Source organism: Acanthopagrus latus, chromosome 14 (assembly GCF_904848185.1).
Source record: "Acanthopagrus latus isolate v.2019 chromosome 14, fAcaLat1.1, whole genome shotgun sequence".
Classification (NCBI taxonomy): Eukaryota; Metazoa; Chordata; class Actinopteri; order Spariformes; family Sparidae; genus Acanthopagrus; species Acanthopagrus latus.
In genome coordinates this window covers 7,946,409-7,965,882 of record NC_051052.1, presented here as the reverse complement: position 1 = coordinate 7,965,882, position 19,474 = coordinate 7,946,409, and the positions used below count along the sequence as shown (strand labels likewise).

The 19,474-nt window shown below is 42.0% G+C and overlaps 1 protein-coding gene across 2 annotated transcripts in view; it reads right to left on the bottom strand.

Moving 5' to 3' along the window:
* Window positions 1-10,214, bottom strand: part of gramd4a (GRAM domain containing 4a) — a 47,656-nt gene extending 37,442 nt beyond the window's left edge. Inside the window, exons 1-2 of one of the 2 annotated variants that reach the window (XM_037121998.1) lie at window positions 9,807-10,214; window positions 1,855-2,056 (exon numbers count right to left, since the gene is read on the bottom strand). In XM_037121998.1, the coding sequence (XP_036977893.1) occupies window positions 1,855-2,007 (153 nt within the window). In that variant the 5' untranslated portion in view covers window positions 2,008-2,056; window positions 9,807-10,214. Of the gene's footprint in view, window positions 1-1,854; window positions 2,057-9,761 lie in introns of both variants that reach the window. The other variant, XM_037121997.1, reaches the window with a different exon arrangement.
* Between the last annotated feature and the right edge of the window lie 9,260 nt (window positions 10,215-19,474).

Genomic DNA, 19,474 nt, shown 5'->3' with positions numbered 1-19,474 from the left:
AGTGGGGAGAGGCCGCTGAGGTCGTATGCAGTCGTCTGTGCAATGACTGAACACCATCTGCTTGATGACATTTTACCTATTTAATATGGATGACACAGGCTAGTTTGTCAGAAAGTCTCAGTGCATGTGTGCTGCAGTCAAAGGGCACGCTCTGTCCTTCTTGAACAGATGAGGTAATGAAGGTGAGGTTTAGACCCAGGTCATGTGATCTGATCCTGGACAGTAGAGACATATCTTTGTAGTCTGGGTGGGCTGCAGTGTGCCAGCAGGGATCTATGAAGGGCAATAAGCAGGAATGATGAGATATCTACCTAGCAGTGGGAGAAAGTGCATGCTTTATGTACCAGTGTATATATGTTTCTGGGTGTATATGTTTGTCTGTGTGTTTGTGTGCGTGCGTGTGTGTGTCCCAGCAGGAATAAGATCTAGCATGGTCTATTTTGGGGCTTTGGAGTGTGACTCATCAGTGCCATGATGTGGGCGATGCCTTCCCAGTGGGCTTGTGCTCACACAGGCAAACACCATTGCACATACAGACATGCAAACACCAGCTCAGACTGACTTGTGGAGGGCACAGGTGCATACTTGGAAATGCAGACACATGTTGGACTCACTAACAAGGGACCATTTTGCGCAGATCATTTAAAAGACATTTGCTCCAGAATTGACTAAAAAAACAGCCACAATTGAATAGTGTTATACTCCTGAGGCCTGTTATGATATATTGATGTATATTGTCTCTGAGTACCACTCATTTACCACCAGGCCTTGTGCAGCTTTCAATGGGATGTCATATCAGCTCTCTATTTGAGTAGAAACAAAAAGAGAAAAATGAAACAAGGACAGAGATCCCTGGGGCCTTCATTCAGGAAATGATACAATCAAGTGACTAATCCTGTCTTTATAAGCTGGGTATCTATCTATCAATGCATGAGCATGATGGTGACGGCAATACTGGTGTTTTAGTCAGTGACGAGGAATGGCAGAGTGCTGCAGATTTCATGAAATATGAACACAATCTAGCGTGGGAGGAAGAAACATCAGAAAACATGATCTGGTGAGTTATCTTCATCACGTCATCTCCTCTGCTCTAGACATCTCAGAGTCTAATAATCAGAGGCTAAATTCCTGTCCTCCAGCCACCTTTATCACTTTAATCTTTTCTCTTCTTCCATTTTTCATTCCTTCCTGCTATCCAATATCTGTTCATCTCACCACCGCTTATACCACTACGGCTCTTGTCTGCTGCCGATTGCCATCTCGTTTCTATGCCCTCCATCTGAGAATATTCATCTCTGCCATTTCCGCCATTTTTCTTGTCATGACAACCACGTCCTCCACCGCTCTCCCTTTCTCTACAGAGTATGACTGAAAACAAGTGGGATTAAATAAAACAACGTAGTGTCATTTTTAGTGCACATCAGAAAGGCGCAACAGCAGCTAGCAACTGCACATCTCCCGCCGTCTGTTTTATGTGTTACACTGAGGTCAGAGCATCTTTTTCAGACAGAATAATTCATGAGTACATTGAAAAAACGTTGCCATGTGTCCTAGTCGAGGCTGAATGCGTATGTAAGGCACAAACAAGATAACCATTATAAAGATGATACATAGAGACAGAGGGATATTAAGAGGGAACAGAAAGAAAAAGAAGAATGACATAATCCAGGCAAAGTGAAAGAAAAAAAGGAACAAAAAGCAAAAGAAACAATAAAAAGTGAAAAAAAAATCACTTTCTGGTTCCTCTGTGAAATGGGATCAACTGAAAATGTGGCCATAAATTAGAGAGAAATCCACCCCAAACACACAGATACACACATATCTATTTAGTAAATATGCATGGTGAGCACTCACAGGGTCTCTCAGGAGGTCCTCTGTGCCTCTGGGCTTCAGCTGCATGTCGTCGCTACATTCGTTGTCGGAGGCGGGTGGCGACTCGGCCAGATCCGGAAAGTCGTCTCTCGTCCTGGGGCCTCGGAAGCGGATCTTGTCCAGGCGCTTTAGCATGGTCAACACCGCGCACCTGGGCTTTACCTTAACATGGCGGACGGCAACCCTGTGGGGACACAAAACAGAGTTTATTGTTGGTAAGGCTGTTTGGAAAATAACTTTCTTTTCTTCGGAACTTATTGAAACCTGATAAACAGAAAATTATTTGACGCTCCTTCCCTTCACCAAGTTGGACTTTCATATTTTGTGAAGGTGACAAAATCCAGATATAGAGCATTGGCCTGCAATGTGTGTTGTAGCAAGCTGATAAAGGTTTTTGAGCAATTGGGCCCAGGTCTTCAGGCCCTATAACTTTGGATTAAGATTGCCAACAAAACATACATACAATCTCCCTTGTCTTAAGCCCCAAGATACTTCTGTGGGTATTAAATTGAAACGGGACTATGCTAGTGTTTCGAGATGGCCCTTGCATAAAACTGGGTTGTCTCTGCAGTAGATAGACACAAAAATGTGATTATTTATTTGTTTTAAATTGGTGCTTCAACCAGAGAACAAAGAGAAAAAAAATGGCAGTGGTATTCCCGTTTGTTCAAAAGGTTGCAAACCTACAACAACCGGAATGCACAGCACCAAGCTGAAACAATAACAAGAAAGTAAGAGAGGCAGCTAACAAACAATATGATATTACAGCTAAACAGTACATTAAAATTTGCTAATCAGCAGTAAACACAAAACTGTTGCCGATAGCAAAATCATTAGTTTTGCAGGTATTGCTGACATTAGCACGAAATCTATAATGATGATATCACCCTTATCACTATTGGCGCTAAAAGTTTGTGCCATCTTACTTGAAATTTTATATTGAAGCTTGTACTGTAAGCACTGCAAACTCCCTTTTCATCCCAACCCTAAACTGACAAAAATCCTTACCACTTTTCATTCACACTTCTGCCCATAGCAATTCCAACTTCAAACTCTGACAAGGTTAGCACTTAATAAAGGTTAGTGCTTTGCTCTTCCTCTCAGCCTACACAGGAAGATGAAACCAGTAACCCTGTTACGAGCCTGACAAACAGTTGACAGCAGCAGATCTGCTGACCCCATTTGCCAATGTAATTTCCATAGTGGGAACAGTGGCAGTGGTTGTAAGGGGTTGTGAAAGGCTTAATGGTCATGTTTGGTATCAGGGGCCGAGATAAAATGATGACAGATAGACAAGGGGGCTGGATGTGTCATCATACACAGAGTCACAGGAGTCAGGCTACTGCAGCGTTTCCTCTGCATTCAGCAGCAGCAGCAGTCTGATGCTGCAGTAAAATTAATCCCACTGATAGAAACAAATACAGACTGGATAAATGACCTGATTAATGCTCACCAAAAGTGAGCCAATGTGAGACAACTACAGGACAAATGTGCAATAGATCATGATTAGCATCGCACTGGGAGACACAACAGGTGCTTAACGGGTACTGCATCTGTAGGCAGACACTGATGACAGTCTCCTCGCTGATATTTGTCCACAAATGTCCCCGACCTATTAAAATCTGACTGCATCCATAGTGCTGACATTTTAGCCACCAACACCATTAGTCCTTTCTTAGAATGAGATATGCCAAGTGAATTTTAAAAGAGTAAGAATCCCTAGTCCAAGGGGATTCCTAGGGGATTCTAGTCCAGAGTACTACTGTCCGAGGTAGCTCTGAATCACCTGAATGCTGTATGTCAAAAAATAGTCACAATAATCCGTCACCCTGTCCGTCAGCTGAGCACAGAGCCACAGACTGTGTAGTAAACATGGCTGTGTTTTTTTGTACTTCTCTGGGCAGTGATTAATTTCTATTCAATAGAGCAGCATCAGGATTCTCCAAATTCTATTTGAACTTTTTCCTCATCACTGAATGCTATGCCATCTGAATTTCAAAAAAGTTCAACACAAGTTTATTTTTTGCTCTGACATCTGTCATTTACATTCTCAAATAATTCTCTTGAAAGAATTTAGCTAACAGTTTGACTTTTTCCTGACATTTGGTAGGTTAAGAATAGGCGTGTTCAAATTATATTCACCAACAACAAATATCTAAAAATGTTTGTAACAAAGTTGCCCTGAGTAAACCCTCTTCCCAAACAAATCAATAAAGGATACCTGAAATAGGAAATTATTACCTCTGGGAATAAGATCATTTTTTCCACTGTGGACATTAGACTGAGCCACAAACAGCATAACAGGGAAAGTCAAACATGCTCAGTAAGATCTGAGAAAGCGCTGATCTAACTGATAATGTTTGTACCTCAGGTGCATCTTGGTTGCAGCTGTGTGTTACAATAGGGTTACAATTAGGACAGTGACCCTAGAGAAAGATCCATAGAGGCTTTTGGATAACTTGAGCATGCTAAAATTAACCTTTTCGTATTGAATCCTATTGAAAACGTGCTGACAGCCCTGAAAAGTCCTTGTAAGAAAACCAATTTGGTCGAACTCCACCATTTCTGCCAAGAAGCATGGTTAAAGATCCAACCAGAAGTCTTCAGGATACTTAATAATGTTAGAATAAAAATAATGCTGATGTATATCAACTGATTGAGGTAAAGTAATATGCAATCAAATAGCGTTGTATGTACATTGTCTTACTCATTACTGTCATTATATACAATGCATGTCTAATCACTGTATGTAAACCCTCGACTGTGACTGTATTTTGATGTTAATTACGCTTCACTTGCACAACAATATGGCTTAGATCCTGGTTGTTATATGATACATTAACAAGGAGAACATCAATGAATGCAGACACAAAACAACATTGTTTAAAAGGGAGGAACAAACACACACACTCAAATATTTCACATTCTGTTTGGCCATGTGGGAGCCCATTAATACTGAAATAAAAACAATAGTACTGGTAGTGGTAGCAGTTCGCCCTTGTTAATAACTGGACAGTATTCACACTTCATCTGTGCAAATACTAAATCTGACCAACAGATTATCCAACTATGCCGCAGTCATCGCGAACTGACGTCACTTGAGATGACGATCAAAAGGAAAAGATGCCTCACTCTATCTAAAAATGTTAACTCCATTGCCCTTTCTCGCATCTCTGGTTAAGTCTTTAGTAGAAGGGAATAAAACTGAGACGTACCCACAGATAAACATAAAAGCAGCTTAAGGTTTTTGTGCATGAACTTTAAACAAACACCTAATTTCCTCATGTAGGCAACCCACCCACATATGTACCTATAAGCGGCGCACACAGAAGTGACTGGTGGGTTTATCTTTCCTCGCTGAGGGGTGAGTGGAAACATGGTGATTGGCAGCTTAATAAACACATCCCTCCTCTTGTCGAGACAGCTGTCACAATGAAACCCGCTCTCACTATAACCACCTGATTCCAGTATATACAGCCAGTATATCACGCTACAGCTCAGTGAGCCTCTGGTCATTTCAACCTACCTGTGGTTAACTAGTATAAAATACAGCCAAAACAATTTAAAAAAAACAGAAAGAAAAAAGAGCCTTCATTTGTAAAAAACTAAGCTCATATTAGAGAGCACATTAGCAGTTCCCATGATATTTCTTGCCTCCTTTTGACTGCACTGTTCATCAGACTCTCTTTTCTTTATTTCCTTTTTTGAGGATTGCTTGCTCCAGTCCAGAGGCAGTTTCTACAACAACACCATCTTAAACAGGAGGATGAAAAGATGAAAAGAGGACAGGAGGAGGAGGAGGAGGAGGAGGAGGAGGAGGAGTTCGAGGCCTTAGCTCAAGGTCTGATCACTATGTGAATGTTTCTGGGAACACACACAAACAGGCCTTGTGATACGTTTGCTTGGTTATGTACAAACACCACATCCACCTTTTCCTAATCTGAAGTCATGACTAACATAATAGAGAGGCAAAGATATTCACACACACGTGCACATGAAACAAATTGACACACGCAGGTGGACAGTGATTGTTTTTTGCTGCATACATTAGTTAAGGGTGAGTAGCTTTACAAGCCCTGTGTGTATTGGCTATACATGGTGTGTTTGTGTGTGCGTGTATGCTCAGGCCTGTCTGGGTAATCTTCTGCTAATGACCCGTAGTAGCTGGAGGTTACTCTTGGTCACACTCACTCTAAGAGCCAATCACAATCATTCATGGCTAACAGCCAGTCTAATGCCCTTTGCCCTACATCAGCATCTCTCACTTTTTCAGCAGCAGAAATTAATGTGAAGGAATCATCAAACCCTGTTTATGGGGGTTTCTTTTCAACTGAAATGACCAGTCAGGTGGCCTTACTATCACCCATGGCAACAACGTGGAAACAACCACATACTGTTGAGTACAACACAGCCAGAGCACTCACACAAGTAGGCCACTTTGTGTGCAAGTGTGTTTTCTGGGACATTAGGCAGTTGGGTTTTGTTTCTGAAAAAACAGAAAGTTTGACAATAAGCGCTCATTAGCTGGAGTTACCACAGTGTAGTGTTTCCGCTTTGGTGACTGATACAAACCTTGTTTCCTGTCTACAGGTGCTCTGACTCAAATGTGTGCATAAATCCACGGTGCTTGGTTTCTGTAGAGCCAAGGTTCAGTGCAGCAAGAGACCCACCTGTAGAGCTAATCTCAATTTGTACAGGGTTAGACACTGGAAGAGAGATGACCTTTAAAAACCTCATCTGCCAGCACTGACTTAAATGTTCCAATGAGTAGCTGCAGCTTTTGTTCAGCTCACTTTCCTGTATTCATGAAGAGACTGGCAACAGATGCTCAGGAGAAAGCTACTGTCGCGCTGAATAGCTTTCTGTAATGAAACAGACTTTTGCAGGTGCCATTCAAATTCATACCGATTTCAAACTAGACAAAAAAAAACCATCAACATCCACTAACATCTGTCCTTTGTCATCATGGAAGAGTATATTTGTTCCAAGGTGAAATGACACTGCAGTCCTATATACTCTGCTCCAGCTCTGACAGACAGTGAAGGAAACATGACATCCAGGTAGATATGCAAGTTTTCGCCCCTCTTCAGGTAGAACACTATCACTTTTGTTGACAATCTCTCTTTGTTTTCTTACCACAAGTTGACACACGCACCGTAGCTGTAAACTCATACATAGGCACTTATGCTGTTGTGCTGAACACATTCCTTGTTATGTTTATCTAGGGCTGGCTGATATGGCCTGAAAATTATATAACAGTATTTTAAGTCAATCTATTGATACACAATACATATGTTAATATTCTTAAATCCCCTCAAAAACACTTCATTAATGCTCAGAAATGACAATATTTTTAACTAAATTCTTTCTCTGGTGTGACAATATTGTAGTGATGATGATTGGGTTCTTTCACAAGAAGAAGAGATTTTTATAAATCATCATCAGTGATGTGGATATAGTAATTAAGTGGGTAAAGACAAGAATTAGAATAAGTACAACAGTCTGGTAAGTTCAGAAGAAAACATCACTTTACTGTAATGCAGCCTTTAACACCAGGAGAACACTTTATATTACAATATCTGAAAATTAAGACACTATATGATTATGTACTCATAGCTTGATAAAGCTAATATCTTTAAACTGCCCAGCCCTATATTTATCTTTTAATAAAATGTGTCTATGTAGCATGTTTGTATTGTGACAACACTGGTAAGAATATTATCAGAGGAATAAACAATAATACTTTAAGAGAAGCAGCTACTAAATATCCACAGCCTCATTAAGTTAAACCACAGTCTTAATCAGGATAGACATTGTTATTGTAAATGTTTTCATCAAGCCTCCCACTTTCATTTGTAGTCATCCCTGGGGACCGAGCGGGAGGAAGGGAGGAGAGTGGAGATATGATGACATTAGACATTAGACACATTCTTTGTAGTAAGTTGTACTTGGAGGCTAAACAACAGGGTCTCAGCAGAGCCATGGTCAACAAATTTGGGGGGAAGAATAAGGAAGAAATGCTAGGTAGAGGAAAACTATTCAAGCTTTTGTCCAGCCAACTAATGCAACCCTCCTGGCAACGTGTAGTTGGCTGAACAAAAATAAAAGTCAGTTATTATGGCATATGTTTTTTAAAGCCAAACATCACATCCTTGTCATTTTGAATGGTACAAGTCAGCTTGTATTTATTACATGATAAGTCATGTGCATGGTGGCATTTATATTGTTATAAACACCACTGATATGCAAATAAAGGCAAAAAATACATAATAATAAAATAAAAATGGTCCCTCTTCTCTTGTTACCTGTATTTCATCCTTGTTCTGAGGCACAGATAACAAAAGGTAACCAATTTCCAAGGGCTCTTTTTAAAAATGTCAAATACATCACAAATCTTCGACTTGCGAACTGATAATAACAAACGTGAGTGTTTTCTGGGAAGGATAATATCACATCAGTGGCCTCCTCCTTTAGGGCACAGTGAGGCCACAGTTGGCGAGGTGACATTTACTCACACGCTGGGAGGAAAATTAGCCATGAGCTACAGGAGACCGTATGAAAATAGTTTGCTGTTGTTAGCCTCCAACCCCTGCCCTTGCCCTTGCCCTCGCTGCCTTCGGCGCAGCATCCCTCCTACTCTGCTGCTATTACTTCACCACGCAGTTATATAAACCATGATACAAAATGATCAATATTGTCCTGAACAACTGGTCAATCGGTCCCCTCCCACTCAAATTGGATGGAAGGCTTAGTCGGGTCAACGAGGAGCCACATTTGAACCTTGTGGGTGAGGAACCAGGCGGGATCACACGAGGGCGGAAAACAAATGCTCGTCTCCGCTTACCCACTGATATGAATGGGAAATTAATCTCGGTTTGACAGCTCCCTTTAGAACTGACACCACACCAGCTGCACCATCAAGTACAGTAGATCAGTAGCTTTCGCAAAATTAAATAGGGGCACTCTGTAATTTTGGAGAAGAAGTTAAAAGTCAGAAATTTAATAATCATAGCAGTGATTAGATAAAAATACAAACTCAGAATAATTTATCTGTTCGAAGCTAGAAAGGTGGCAGGGTCCGCCACACATAAACAAACAGTATGAAACTGTGTTGTCTTTAAGGTCAGTCTGTCTCGCTAAGAGTTTGTTTGCATGGACAGAGATGTTTTCATATTGGGATTAAAATGTCTTTCTTAAAACTACATAGTGCACCCTTAAAACAAGGTCTTGCTGTCATTGCTCCTAACGGATTTCAGTTTCGAGTCTGCCAGTCCAACCTCAGAACGCACAAACATGAATGGAAGAAGCCCCTGAGTCAATGGCTGCTCAAAATAAATTAAAAAAGACATGAACACAAAGTAGCTATGGCGTACACGGTGTTATGTAATTAGGTGCGACTGGTGGTTGACACAGAAAAAAACAACGAAACTGTCCTTTAATAAGCAGCAATGGACGTGATCTTTAAGACAAGCTGCACTGACAGCAGGCGACCGTTAAGACTTTCCATTGACTCCATTGACAGACAGCCGTTTGACGTTAGCTGAGCCCGACTGCACTGTTGAATACAAATGTGTCCTTTACATTACATAAAAAAACGTGTCAAGGACTGAATTAAAAGCTGGAGTTTGACGTAAGGCCTCGAGTTAACGGTTTTCAATAAACACCCCCAAATGGTCGGACATGTTTTTGTGTGCGTGTGTGTGTGTGAGAGAGAGTTAATCTGTCACATTAGAAGACGCAACGTGGGAAAAACCAAATCATTCGCATTTCGGGTGACAGCGAACGCAGACAGTGTCACAGGCGGTTGGCGTGCAACAATACCCTTCATTTCTTTTTAACAAAAGGAGCGTATAATAGAGAGAGAGGGGGGGAAAAACAAGTGTTCTCACCCAGCACGTAAATCGTAGCAAAGTTTCATGAACACTGAGATTTGCCTTTGATCCGCTGTATCCGTCTGTACACCTGCTGCTCAGGACGTCCAAATTAGCGCCAGTCTCACGGCGAAGACCGCTCACTCGGTCCATCCATCCCGACGGTATCCGCTTGTGTCAGTGCGCCGAGCGGCGAAAACGTCGTCTCCCGCTGAGTGCTGGGCGGGTTAAGACAGGCAAGACACCGAGATACCGAGAGAATGAGAAGGGGGGGGGGAGAAAAAAAAATACCAGTTGCGTCCCTCCTGTTTTAAGGGAGAGCTGCCCTAAACCAGCGCCGTTGTTGGCCCCCGGAGCTCGCAGATACTAGCTCGTCCTCCTCGTCGCGTCTCTTGTTGATTTCGCAGAGGGGAGCGGGGGAGCGCGCGGCGGCCGAGAAGCTTTCGTCAGTGTTCGGCGCTGCTGTCTTAAAGGGGCCGCCGGCGGTGAGCGGTGCTCCGGAGACAGCACGTCACGAGCGGAAAACCCCCCTCTCCCTAACACCGCCCCTGTGGCAGCCACCACCGTGTTAGTGATCAGCCCCAGGACAGGTGGGCCAAAAAGGAACCATCCGAACGTCAGTAAACACGACTGTAAATAAAACCCATGTGGAATATTACTGTAGTGTTATTATTTACATATTGTGGTTCAATATATCTCCTCTTTTCAAGCACATGTTAAGTTGCTTAAAACCTTGTGCGATTGTCATTAGTTTTAAATGCAGATTCTTGTGTATTTCCTGACAGGGTTACAGTGATCAGGGCCGTAGACAGAGATACTGAGGTCAGAGTCAAAGGCCCCGTGCATACTGTGCTCCCACCCTTTAGAAATGGTTCTAATAAGTATTTATTTGGATTTCGATATGCTGAGGGGGCTTTGGAGTTCCGTGGCCCTGGTTCCTAGTTTGACATACGATCTCCTGCAAGTTTAAATTTTTATGGAACAGTTACGTAAGTGAAGGAGTTTCATTTCCGATTTCAACACGCATAATTAAATCAAACAACACTGAACCAACTTTGTGACAGTCTTTTTGTTCTTAATTAGTACCAAATTAGATCTTAGGTCTTTCCAGGAAACCCACATGAAAATGTATGCGGTTATCATGGACGGTCACAATTGAAAGTGTTGTCTCAAAGCCCTCTCTGCCCTTTGAGGGATACTGTTTCAGGCACAGATATACAGAATCCTACTTAAAAGTACTGGGTCTAAAAATAATGTCACTAGCTTTAAAAAGTGAGTATTTACTGTAGAAAATAATCCCCCTAAGGTTGTTAAATGCCCCCAATTTCCCAGCAAAAATACTGAGGCAATGACCTCATCGTCCTCAGTTGTGCTGACTCAGAAAGGCCTGTTAAAATAGCAGAATCTACTGTGGAGTCGAGCTATTGGGTTCATTTTTTGAGAGTTTGTTTTCAGTTTTAGAAGATACATCTTTTTCACTACTTTCTATAAGCTCATAACCTATGATCCAAACATAGATAAAGATTCACGTAAACCTAGTTTAAACGAGTAGATGAAATGTATTTGAGTGTACAGGTGGGTTCCTCTGTCGTATCTCCTCAGACCCCCAAAACATGACACGTTCAAGCACTGACCTTTGCATCTTCCTTTTGTCTGCCTGTGAGCGTCTTCTTCAAGAAACAGAATCCGAGTCAGTCGTCTTCACTTATGTTCGGCTCGTGCCCCTGTTTCAGCAGTCATGTGATGAAGTGGTCTAAGTTAACGGATTCCTCTCATGTTGTCCTTGCCGCTGCTCTTACACTGCGAATGTAACCGAATGGCCGACGAGGAAGAGAGGTTCGAAGAGCTGACAGGTGGAATGTGTAGAAAGTGAGAGAGGAAGAAACAGGAGTCGACTGACCCCTGACTCCTGACCCCTGAGATGAGACCATAGATTACGGGGGGGGAAGTAATCACAAGTACCTTCTCTGTCTGCAGTCAGACTACCAATGAGGTCAGTGAGGATCAGTGTAGTCTTGTCCTCACTCGAGCTTTGGCCTGGTTTGTCCCGCGGCTGCCGTTTTGCCACCACCTCCTCACCGCAGACTTACAGCCTGTGAGCAGCCTACGTAAGGAATCAACATGCTTTCAGCATGAAAGCGGATCAGACTTTTGAGCTTTTCCATCATTGTCATTCCTTAATTCACTGTGCTCGGCTGCTTCTCAAAAACTCAACAGACAGAAAAAGTCAAATGGTGTCCTACCATCGGCCAAGTGCAGCTTCTGCTGACAAGAAGTCCATGTTTGTGCGGATTAAGCTGCTTCTGAGGGTTACACGGCTGATAACAGGAGGCTCCACCTTTGCATTTGCATAAGCAAATCTCTGGCATACTGACAGGGATGACTTTCCATGTGCAGCCCTAGAGTTCTTTCTGCATACCTTTCGAGATCAGAAAAACCGATACTGCGAGTCTTTTAGAGAATTCCCTGCACAGTGCACTACATTACTGATCAGGTGATGTGAAATGGGCACAGTTAAGAGTCTGACTCAAGCACAACATATAAGGCAGTCCTTTGATACCAGTCATTAGAGTAATTAGCTTTGATTTCACATTAATGTAGGTATTAATCCAGCCTGGTAATTAAATAATTGCTGTGAACCAATTGACTGAAGTACTGTACGCTGGCAGGCGGGGTCATCACCATTATGTCCTTAAAGAGCTCTTGCACTATTGTTGGCTCACATGAACATACAGTTTTCTCCAGGCAATATCAGACCATGCTACCTGGCCACGAAAGCAGATATAATTGATCATTTTGGGTCGATAAAAAAATGTGTTAGTGTCTCTTAATGTGAGAAGAGTTGCTTGTAGAGAATTATCACTCACTAAGCAGCGCTGACCACTGTAGCACCTTTCAGCCCATTGTCTTGGTTTTTACATTACGTTAGCACCTAGTTCTTGAACACTGTGGAGCATTTAGCAGCTAAGGAGCTCTACGGACAAAAACTGGACTCCAGATGAAAGACTGTGTTGCTACATATCTACTGGACGTGAACAGGTTTAGCATATCAATTTAAAAGGTGTTGAATATCGTGTTCGCTGCTTGTTTCTGCCGCCACCAAGTGGTTAAAAAAAAAAAAAGTTTTTGCATGTCTAAGGCATAGTTGGTGAATTCAAAGTCTGGACATGGGGATTTAGCTTTTTTTTCTAAGAGATACTTCTACAGTCATGCAATTTTGGTAAAATATGCCATTGCAGTAGAGCATAACCCCGTGACGGCCATTTTCCTCAGATGTGACGCTCAGGGTGGGAAGCTCAAATGCTGACAGAATGTTGTACGGCTGTTTTCCAGATTGTAAATTGTTACCATTTCACCGCTTCAAGGTTGTTCAGCAGAGGGACATTGGTGCAAATTTCAAGGTAAAACAACATGGCTGTGTCTAAAATCAACTCCACAACACTACTCACTAATTAGAGGGTTCTACAGAGTGGGCTGTATACAGTAGTGAGCTCATTGGTCAAATTAAAAAACAGTTTTGTTTGTTAGCACCATTGAGGTCTTTTCTGCCCTCCAGAGCAGAGCTTGATGGTATATAATGCTTGTTTAGTGGCCATCAGTTGCATAGTATTTTTCACGATGCATTGTGGGATACTTGAGTCAACTATGTATATAAGGTGTCACCAGCGAGACCAGTTGTGTTTTGGTGCTGGTCTATGCTGGATTTTCCAGCAGGGTAGCCATCAGCTAACGCTAGCATTCAACCACTCCTGAGCTAATATTACAGTCCGAGGCTTAAATGAATGTGTCCAAGATGTGCGCTGATATTTCTGGAATCAATTCACACGATCCCTACGCTCCTGCGACTGGGCAAGTTGTTGAGTGCTAGCAAAAGCTGTTGTCCAACGTTAGCTAATGGGTTAGCAAATCTGTGGTTTTACCAGAGGAAAATGGCCGACGTGTGAGCATGTTATATAAGCTTATGATATTTAATTTCATGGACATGCTGTCATTTTCCAGGCCATACCCAGTGGTGAGTAGCATGATGTTAGCATGAAAAATCGACATACATTTATCTATTTTAAATATCTGTTTAAACTGGGTGATTGTTGATAGTAAGCTGAGACAACACTGACACATTTTCCCAAAGTTCAGTTGCGATTAAGGATTTCTTTTTCACGGGAGACCAATTTTGTCGTGGCGGTATTTTATTCAGTACAGACTAAGTGAGGAAACAGCTGAGCCATTCAGCTTGTCTGCTTGCATAGAGCTGATATCTGGCTGTCTTTCTCTGTGTTCTCTGTGTTTTAGGTCACTTGTCTCGTGCAAGTTGTTTCAGCAGCAGATGCCATTACGCTGGAGACTACTTCCTCTGTAAATACTGTAAGCCCAAATGGAAAGCACTCAGGGTTTGCGTAGTCATCACAGATTGTCCTGCAAACAAGGAGACTAATGCTTTTAGACACAATTCCCCTTAGTCACGCTTTACAAACACACACCCAATGGGGTTTTTGGCCTGTGATCCTCTTCAGATGTCTTCTAGCAAAATAACCGCTGCGGAGATTTCCCAAATCCTCCCTCTGCGCTCATTTAGGAACCCTGTAATAAACCTCTTAATCCCAAACCCGTATTTTCTAGAGGGTTGCACAACCACGTGTGTCTTATGCAACTGGCAGAGCATTCAGAGTCAATTATAGAGCAGTTGGGAGGAAGGGGTGGGACGGATGACGACGCCACGGAGGGGAAACATTGGGATGAGGTGGCTGATTAAAAAAAACATGACGTCGTTTTGGTTTTATTTCATCAACAAATCAAGCGGATGTGATTTCAGATGGATTTGAATAGAAATCTTAGTCATAATTACCTGTCTTATTCAGTCAACTTGCGTGACAGTACTGACTATTTGTTTTGATTACAGTTCAGATGCTTTTTTTTTTTTTTTTTTTAACCGAACACACTCTGCGACCTGGATAACTGTGTGTGCAGCATACTGTCAGCACTGCTGCTTCTTCTCTCAATTAATCCGCACTCACCCACGAAATCTGTCTCTAGCCTACACTATGTTTTTTTTTAAAGCCTTATGTAAACCAAAGCCCATGCATAATTGTACTAATAGAGAACGTGGTTTTAGCTACCTACTGTACAGTCCTTTTTCTGGCTTTTCTGGTGGTACTTATTACCTTTGCCAAGGAGGTTAGATTTTTCGCCCGTGTCCTTTTGTTTGTCGGTCGGGTCTGTTGGTTTGTGAACAGGATTACACATAAATTATTGGACAGATTTCCGAAAACAGTGGCTGGAGGATGAGTGTCGACATGTCTCTCAGTGAATTATACATGGATCTTGATGAAAAAAATGTCGGTGTTTAGGTGGCTAGTATCTATTGGTAACAAATAGGATTTCGGATTACGCTTCATTGAATTAAAGGAGACTGCTGAGGCAAGCGCTACACTGACTGTTTGTAGGGGGAAATACGTGCTTGTGCTTCGTTGCTTAGGCTGTGGACGGGAGAACAACAGCGTTAAGTGTCGACTCAAATCGAAAGCGACAGTAAACTAGTTCAAGCTCAAGCTCAAAGAACCATGAGGGTTTTTTGGGGCTTTGGGGGTTTGTGAGCTGTAGATGGGCTCTAGATACAACCATTTCTGCCAAAGCTGGAGCAATTCCAATTATTTCACACAGGAAACTTTTTAAGCAGCAGGGCTCAGCTGGGGACAGGTGATGTCACACATTTCCTGATTTTAGACATTAAAGTCTTTAAAGGAAATACGAATGGATGTTATTCCACCAAACTTTGCTCTGCGTATGGCTTATTTAGTCATGAATATTTAAATGTTTATGAGGTTGTAAATAAACGCTTAAGTGTTTATAGGGCTTTTAAGCGCATCTATAAAATTATTGATGAGCAGTGAACCGGAGACAATGACAAGTAACTGCTAAAATCAGCTTTTACAGGAGCACAAGCAGAGAAGAGCCGGTCAGACGATGTCTGTAGGCCTGTGGTCGAGCACCAAGTAATATCTCCCTGAAATTATCTAACATTAGCAATTATTAACCATCAGCTACAGGAGTGTGTTGATTTAAGAGAGAATGCATATCATTGTTTATGAATAGTGGTGTCATTATCCAAATCTGCATCTGGATTTGTCAGTATTAACAGATCACTAGTTTTGTTCGCTCACAAGCGTAATTTAGATTTTTGAATTCTTCTTTACAAAGAATGGGGTATTTCACAACAACAGTTTGACTTTATCCAAGCAGCTTTTTGCAGGTTGGAGTTAGGCATGTTTAAATACTGATACCCTAGTTCAACAAAAAAAAATAGTGATTCAACAATAAACATGATAGAAAATTCAGTTTGTCACAAAGTTCAGTTTCTCAAACCTGTCCCGAGTGAACTATCATCCCGAGCAAATCAATAAAGGATCTCTGGCAAAGTTGTTCCTCCCTTGTAAAAGTCACATAGTCTTACTTTAAGGGACCTCAAACAAACACATATGTACAGAGGGCAACATGTGACTTTGCACTCATCACCACTAGATGGCACAATTAGATCAGTCATCCTCTTCTCTCCTACATGATCTTGTTCAGCGCTGTAGTTTGTTCAGGATGTCGGCCTGTGGCTGTTCTAGGGTCTGAATTATTTAGCGTGCCCTGCCGGGATGGAACAGAGATAAAGAGGAGGGCAGAGGGTCACCGATAGGAACTAGTTACCTGTACCAACTCACCTCCTCAGGTTTCAATTCAAAGCTTTTATTCCAATTTAGAATAAAGGCCACCTGACAAATTGGTGCCTGTTTTCTCAGAGTTTTTATTAATGTAACAGAGATATGAAAAAGGGCCCGCACCTCTAAACTGCACTTATATGTCTCACTATTACAGTTCGACAGATCAGACCTCTGGTGATATTTTGATACGCCTCCTTACATCATCCTCGTACCTTATGTCACATGAAGACTGGCTCAAGTTGCCATGACAACTAAGCACCGAACAGGCTTGTGAAACCCGACCCTCCCGTCTAACCTTCCACTCTGCCTGCGCACAATAATTCACTTTGGCAATACCCACAATGGTGGCAGGCTGCTCGGGCCATGGACTTGGCACAGCTGCCACTTCCAGGCCCTGACATGGCATCAACCGCTCCAAATACTGACCTGAGTACACCAGTCTTACCTGCACTGAGGCACGGAGAGACAAAAGAAGGATTCCACACATGTTGTAGAGATATATTTCACGTACAACTCTCTCCAGTTTAAGTAACAGGGGCGTGCCTGACCTCAGCAGCCTCCTACCTCAACTGAGCTCTTTGATCCTCCGACACTTAAAGTGCATCTCCCCTAATCTGCTGCATATGGCTGAAGACAAATTCCTGCAGACAGTCGTTAAAGTGAGGGGGCGAGAGTGTAGCCGGCTTACCTAGGAATGCCAGAGCAAAGAGCCGGGTCTTAAAGTGTCCTGAGCTGTGGAAAAAATGTAAATAATGCCGGGGAAACGGTTGGCGCCGGGCTTTGCACCGAGCTCACACTTATTAAGAACAACACGGTATCTAAAGCAGCAGGTCTGAGGGGGATTTATAACTAAAATGATTTGTTAAAATTTGACAAGCGACTTCTCATTTTTCATGCAACTCCAGAGCAGTATGGGCGGCTGTGTCTCAGAGGAAGAGTCGGCGTCTCGTTATCGGAAAGTTGCTTGTCTGCATGTCAAGATACTGAACTCCAAACTGCGCCTGATGTGCTGGTCGGCACCTTGCACGGCAGCCACCGCCATCAGTGTACGAATGTATGTAGAATTACTGTCATGTATGGCAGGCAACTGGACGGGCAACGATACAGTACGCAGAATCTGTTGATCAGAAGCACAAAGGCACGTCAGTCCTGACAGCACCGACCTGAGAGAAAACTTTTAAAAACATCGACAAAAACTCTGTTCTCTCTGGGGGATTAAATCATTGTTGTTCCTTAGTCAGTCAAGCTGATGATCACTGAAAGAACCCGGGAGCAAAGTTAAAGATCAACAACAACAGACAATCAGGATGAAAGTTGTTTGAATATACAAAAAAGATTTGCCTGGTGAACAAAGCTCACTTTGAGAACACACACTTGTCTCCATGATGTGTGTGTGTGTGTGTGTGTGTGTGTGTGCGCCCAGCAAAGGTTTGGATCAAAGTGAGTGGATTTATTCAGACCGGCTGCCTCTATTGTTCCATGAGGATTAACACGGTCAGTCAGACAGATACAGCCATACCTCGAACCACCCGCACTCTCTGATACACACACACACACACACACACACACACACACACACACACACACACACACACACACACACACACACACACACACTCTCTCTCTCACGCCTCCTGTGTTTTAGGTTCAACTCCCCAGTGGAGCACTGAGCCATTAACCTTTCTCTCTCACACACCCTCTAATACTGTAGTAATAACGTGCCTCACACTGATAGTCAGCCGGGCTCTGACCAGGCTGCCCTCTCCTTGCATTACCTTGTATGGAGAGCTGCTCCATGGCCTGCACAGCCTTCTGGGAGCACCTCTGTCTGAAATCTGTCATCTGTGGTGGATTCACGCTACACTTCTGTCCATCTGTCTGTCTGTCCCTCCATCCTCCTCTCTCATCTACAGTATTATTAATTCCCTGCTATGAAAACAAGACTACTTCACCACGTCAAAAATATATGGCATGAAAAACCTTGAAAACTTAAGTCACATGTTTTCTGAAATACACGGTTAAAAAAAAAAATCTGAATAAAACTGTATTATTCTGGCAGCAGGGGGTGCCAGACATACTGTAAAAATAGCAAAGAAACTGGTTATCTTGATTATTTTTTGGTCTATAAATGTTTATAGATATTCGTACATATAAAAATGATGAATTACTTCTAAATATGGTAAACCATTTTTATATACAAATAACTGGATTTAAATTGTAGAGCAGTTCTTTGCTGAACATGAATAACCCCACTGCATTAGTTGTGTGTACGCTAGTGCGGTATTGACGCTCAGTTTAACATTTTTGATTAAAATAAACTTTGCATAAGTGGAAAATCAAATGTTACGATTATTGACAGTCACATATTTTGTGTGTTGTCTGACATGGGATGTGTAAATTCACAGCCTGTGGATATTTTGTGCATTCACAAAAAACAGGGAAAATCTGTAAATAAAAGAAAAGCCATAAAATGACATTTATTTCAATAGCGTATTCATGACTCAGAGGTAAAAATCAAATCACGTCATCTTAGTACATTCAGATTGGTGCACAGAAGTACATGATCTCACTTATATATCTGACTGAGACCGGCACACTTCAACCGGGGAAATTAGCTGAAAATCTGCCATGTGTATCTCCCCGAAAAAAATGTTAAAACTCACAGAAACTGTTATAATAATGACAAGATAGGTGTGAGATGTCTGACTTCAAGTTAATTATCTGACAACTGATTAATTAAACGAGATAGATGCAAGTGAAAGTTTAAGGACGATTCTTATGCATGAACATTGTTGTGGCTCTGCCATGAAAAAACTTCTGATCTTTTAACTGACACTCAGATTTATGTTAATAAAATGTTAAATGCCTGTTTCAAATCTGGTTCATATGATAGAAGTCCTGTGTGAGGCATGTAATATAATACATGTTAAATGGAGTGAACATTTTGCAGAGTCAAGCTATTATGCATTTACAGTATATGTCTGTGTGCAAATAGTGAAAACAGAGCAAATGTCGTTCATTGAAGCT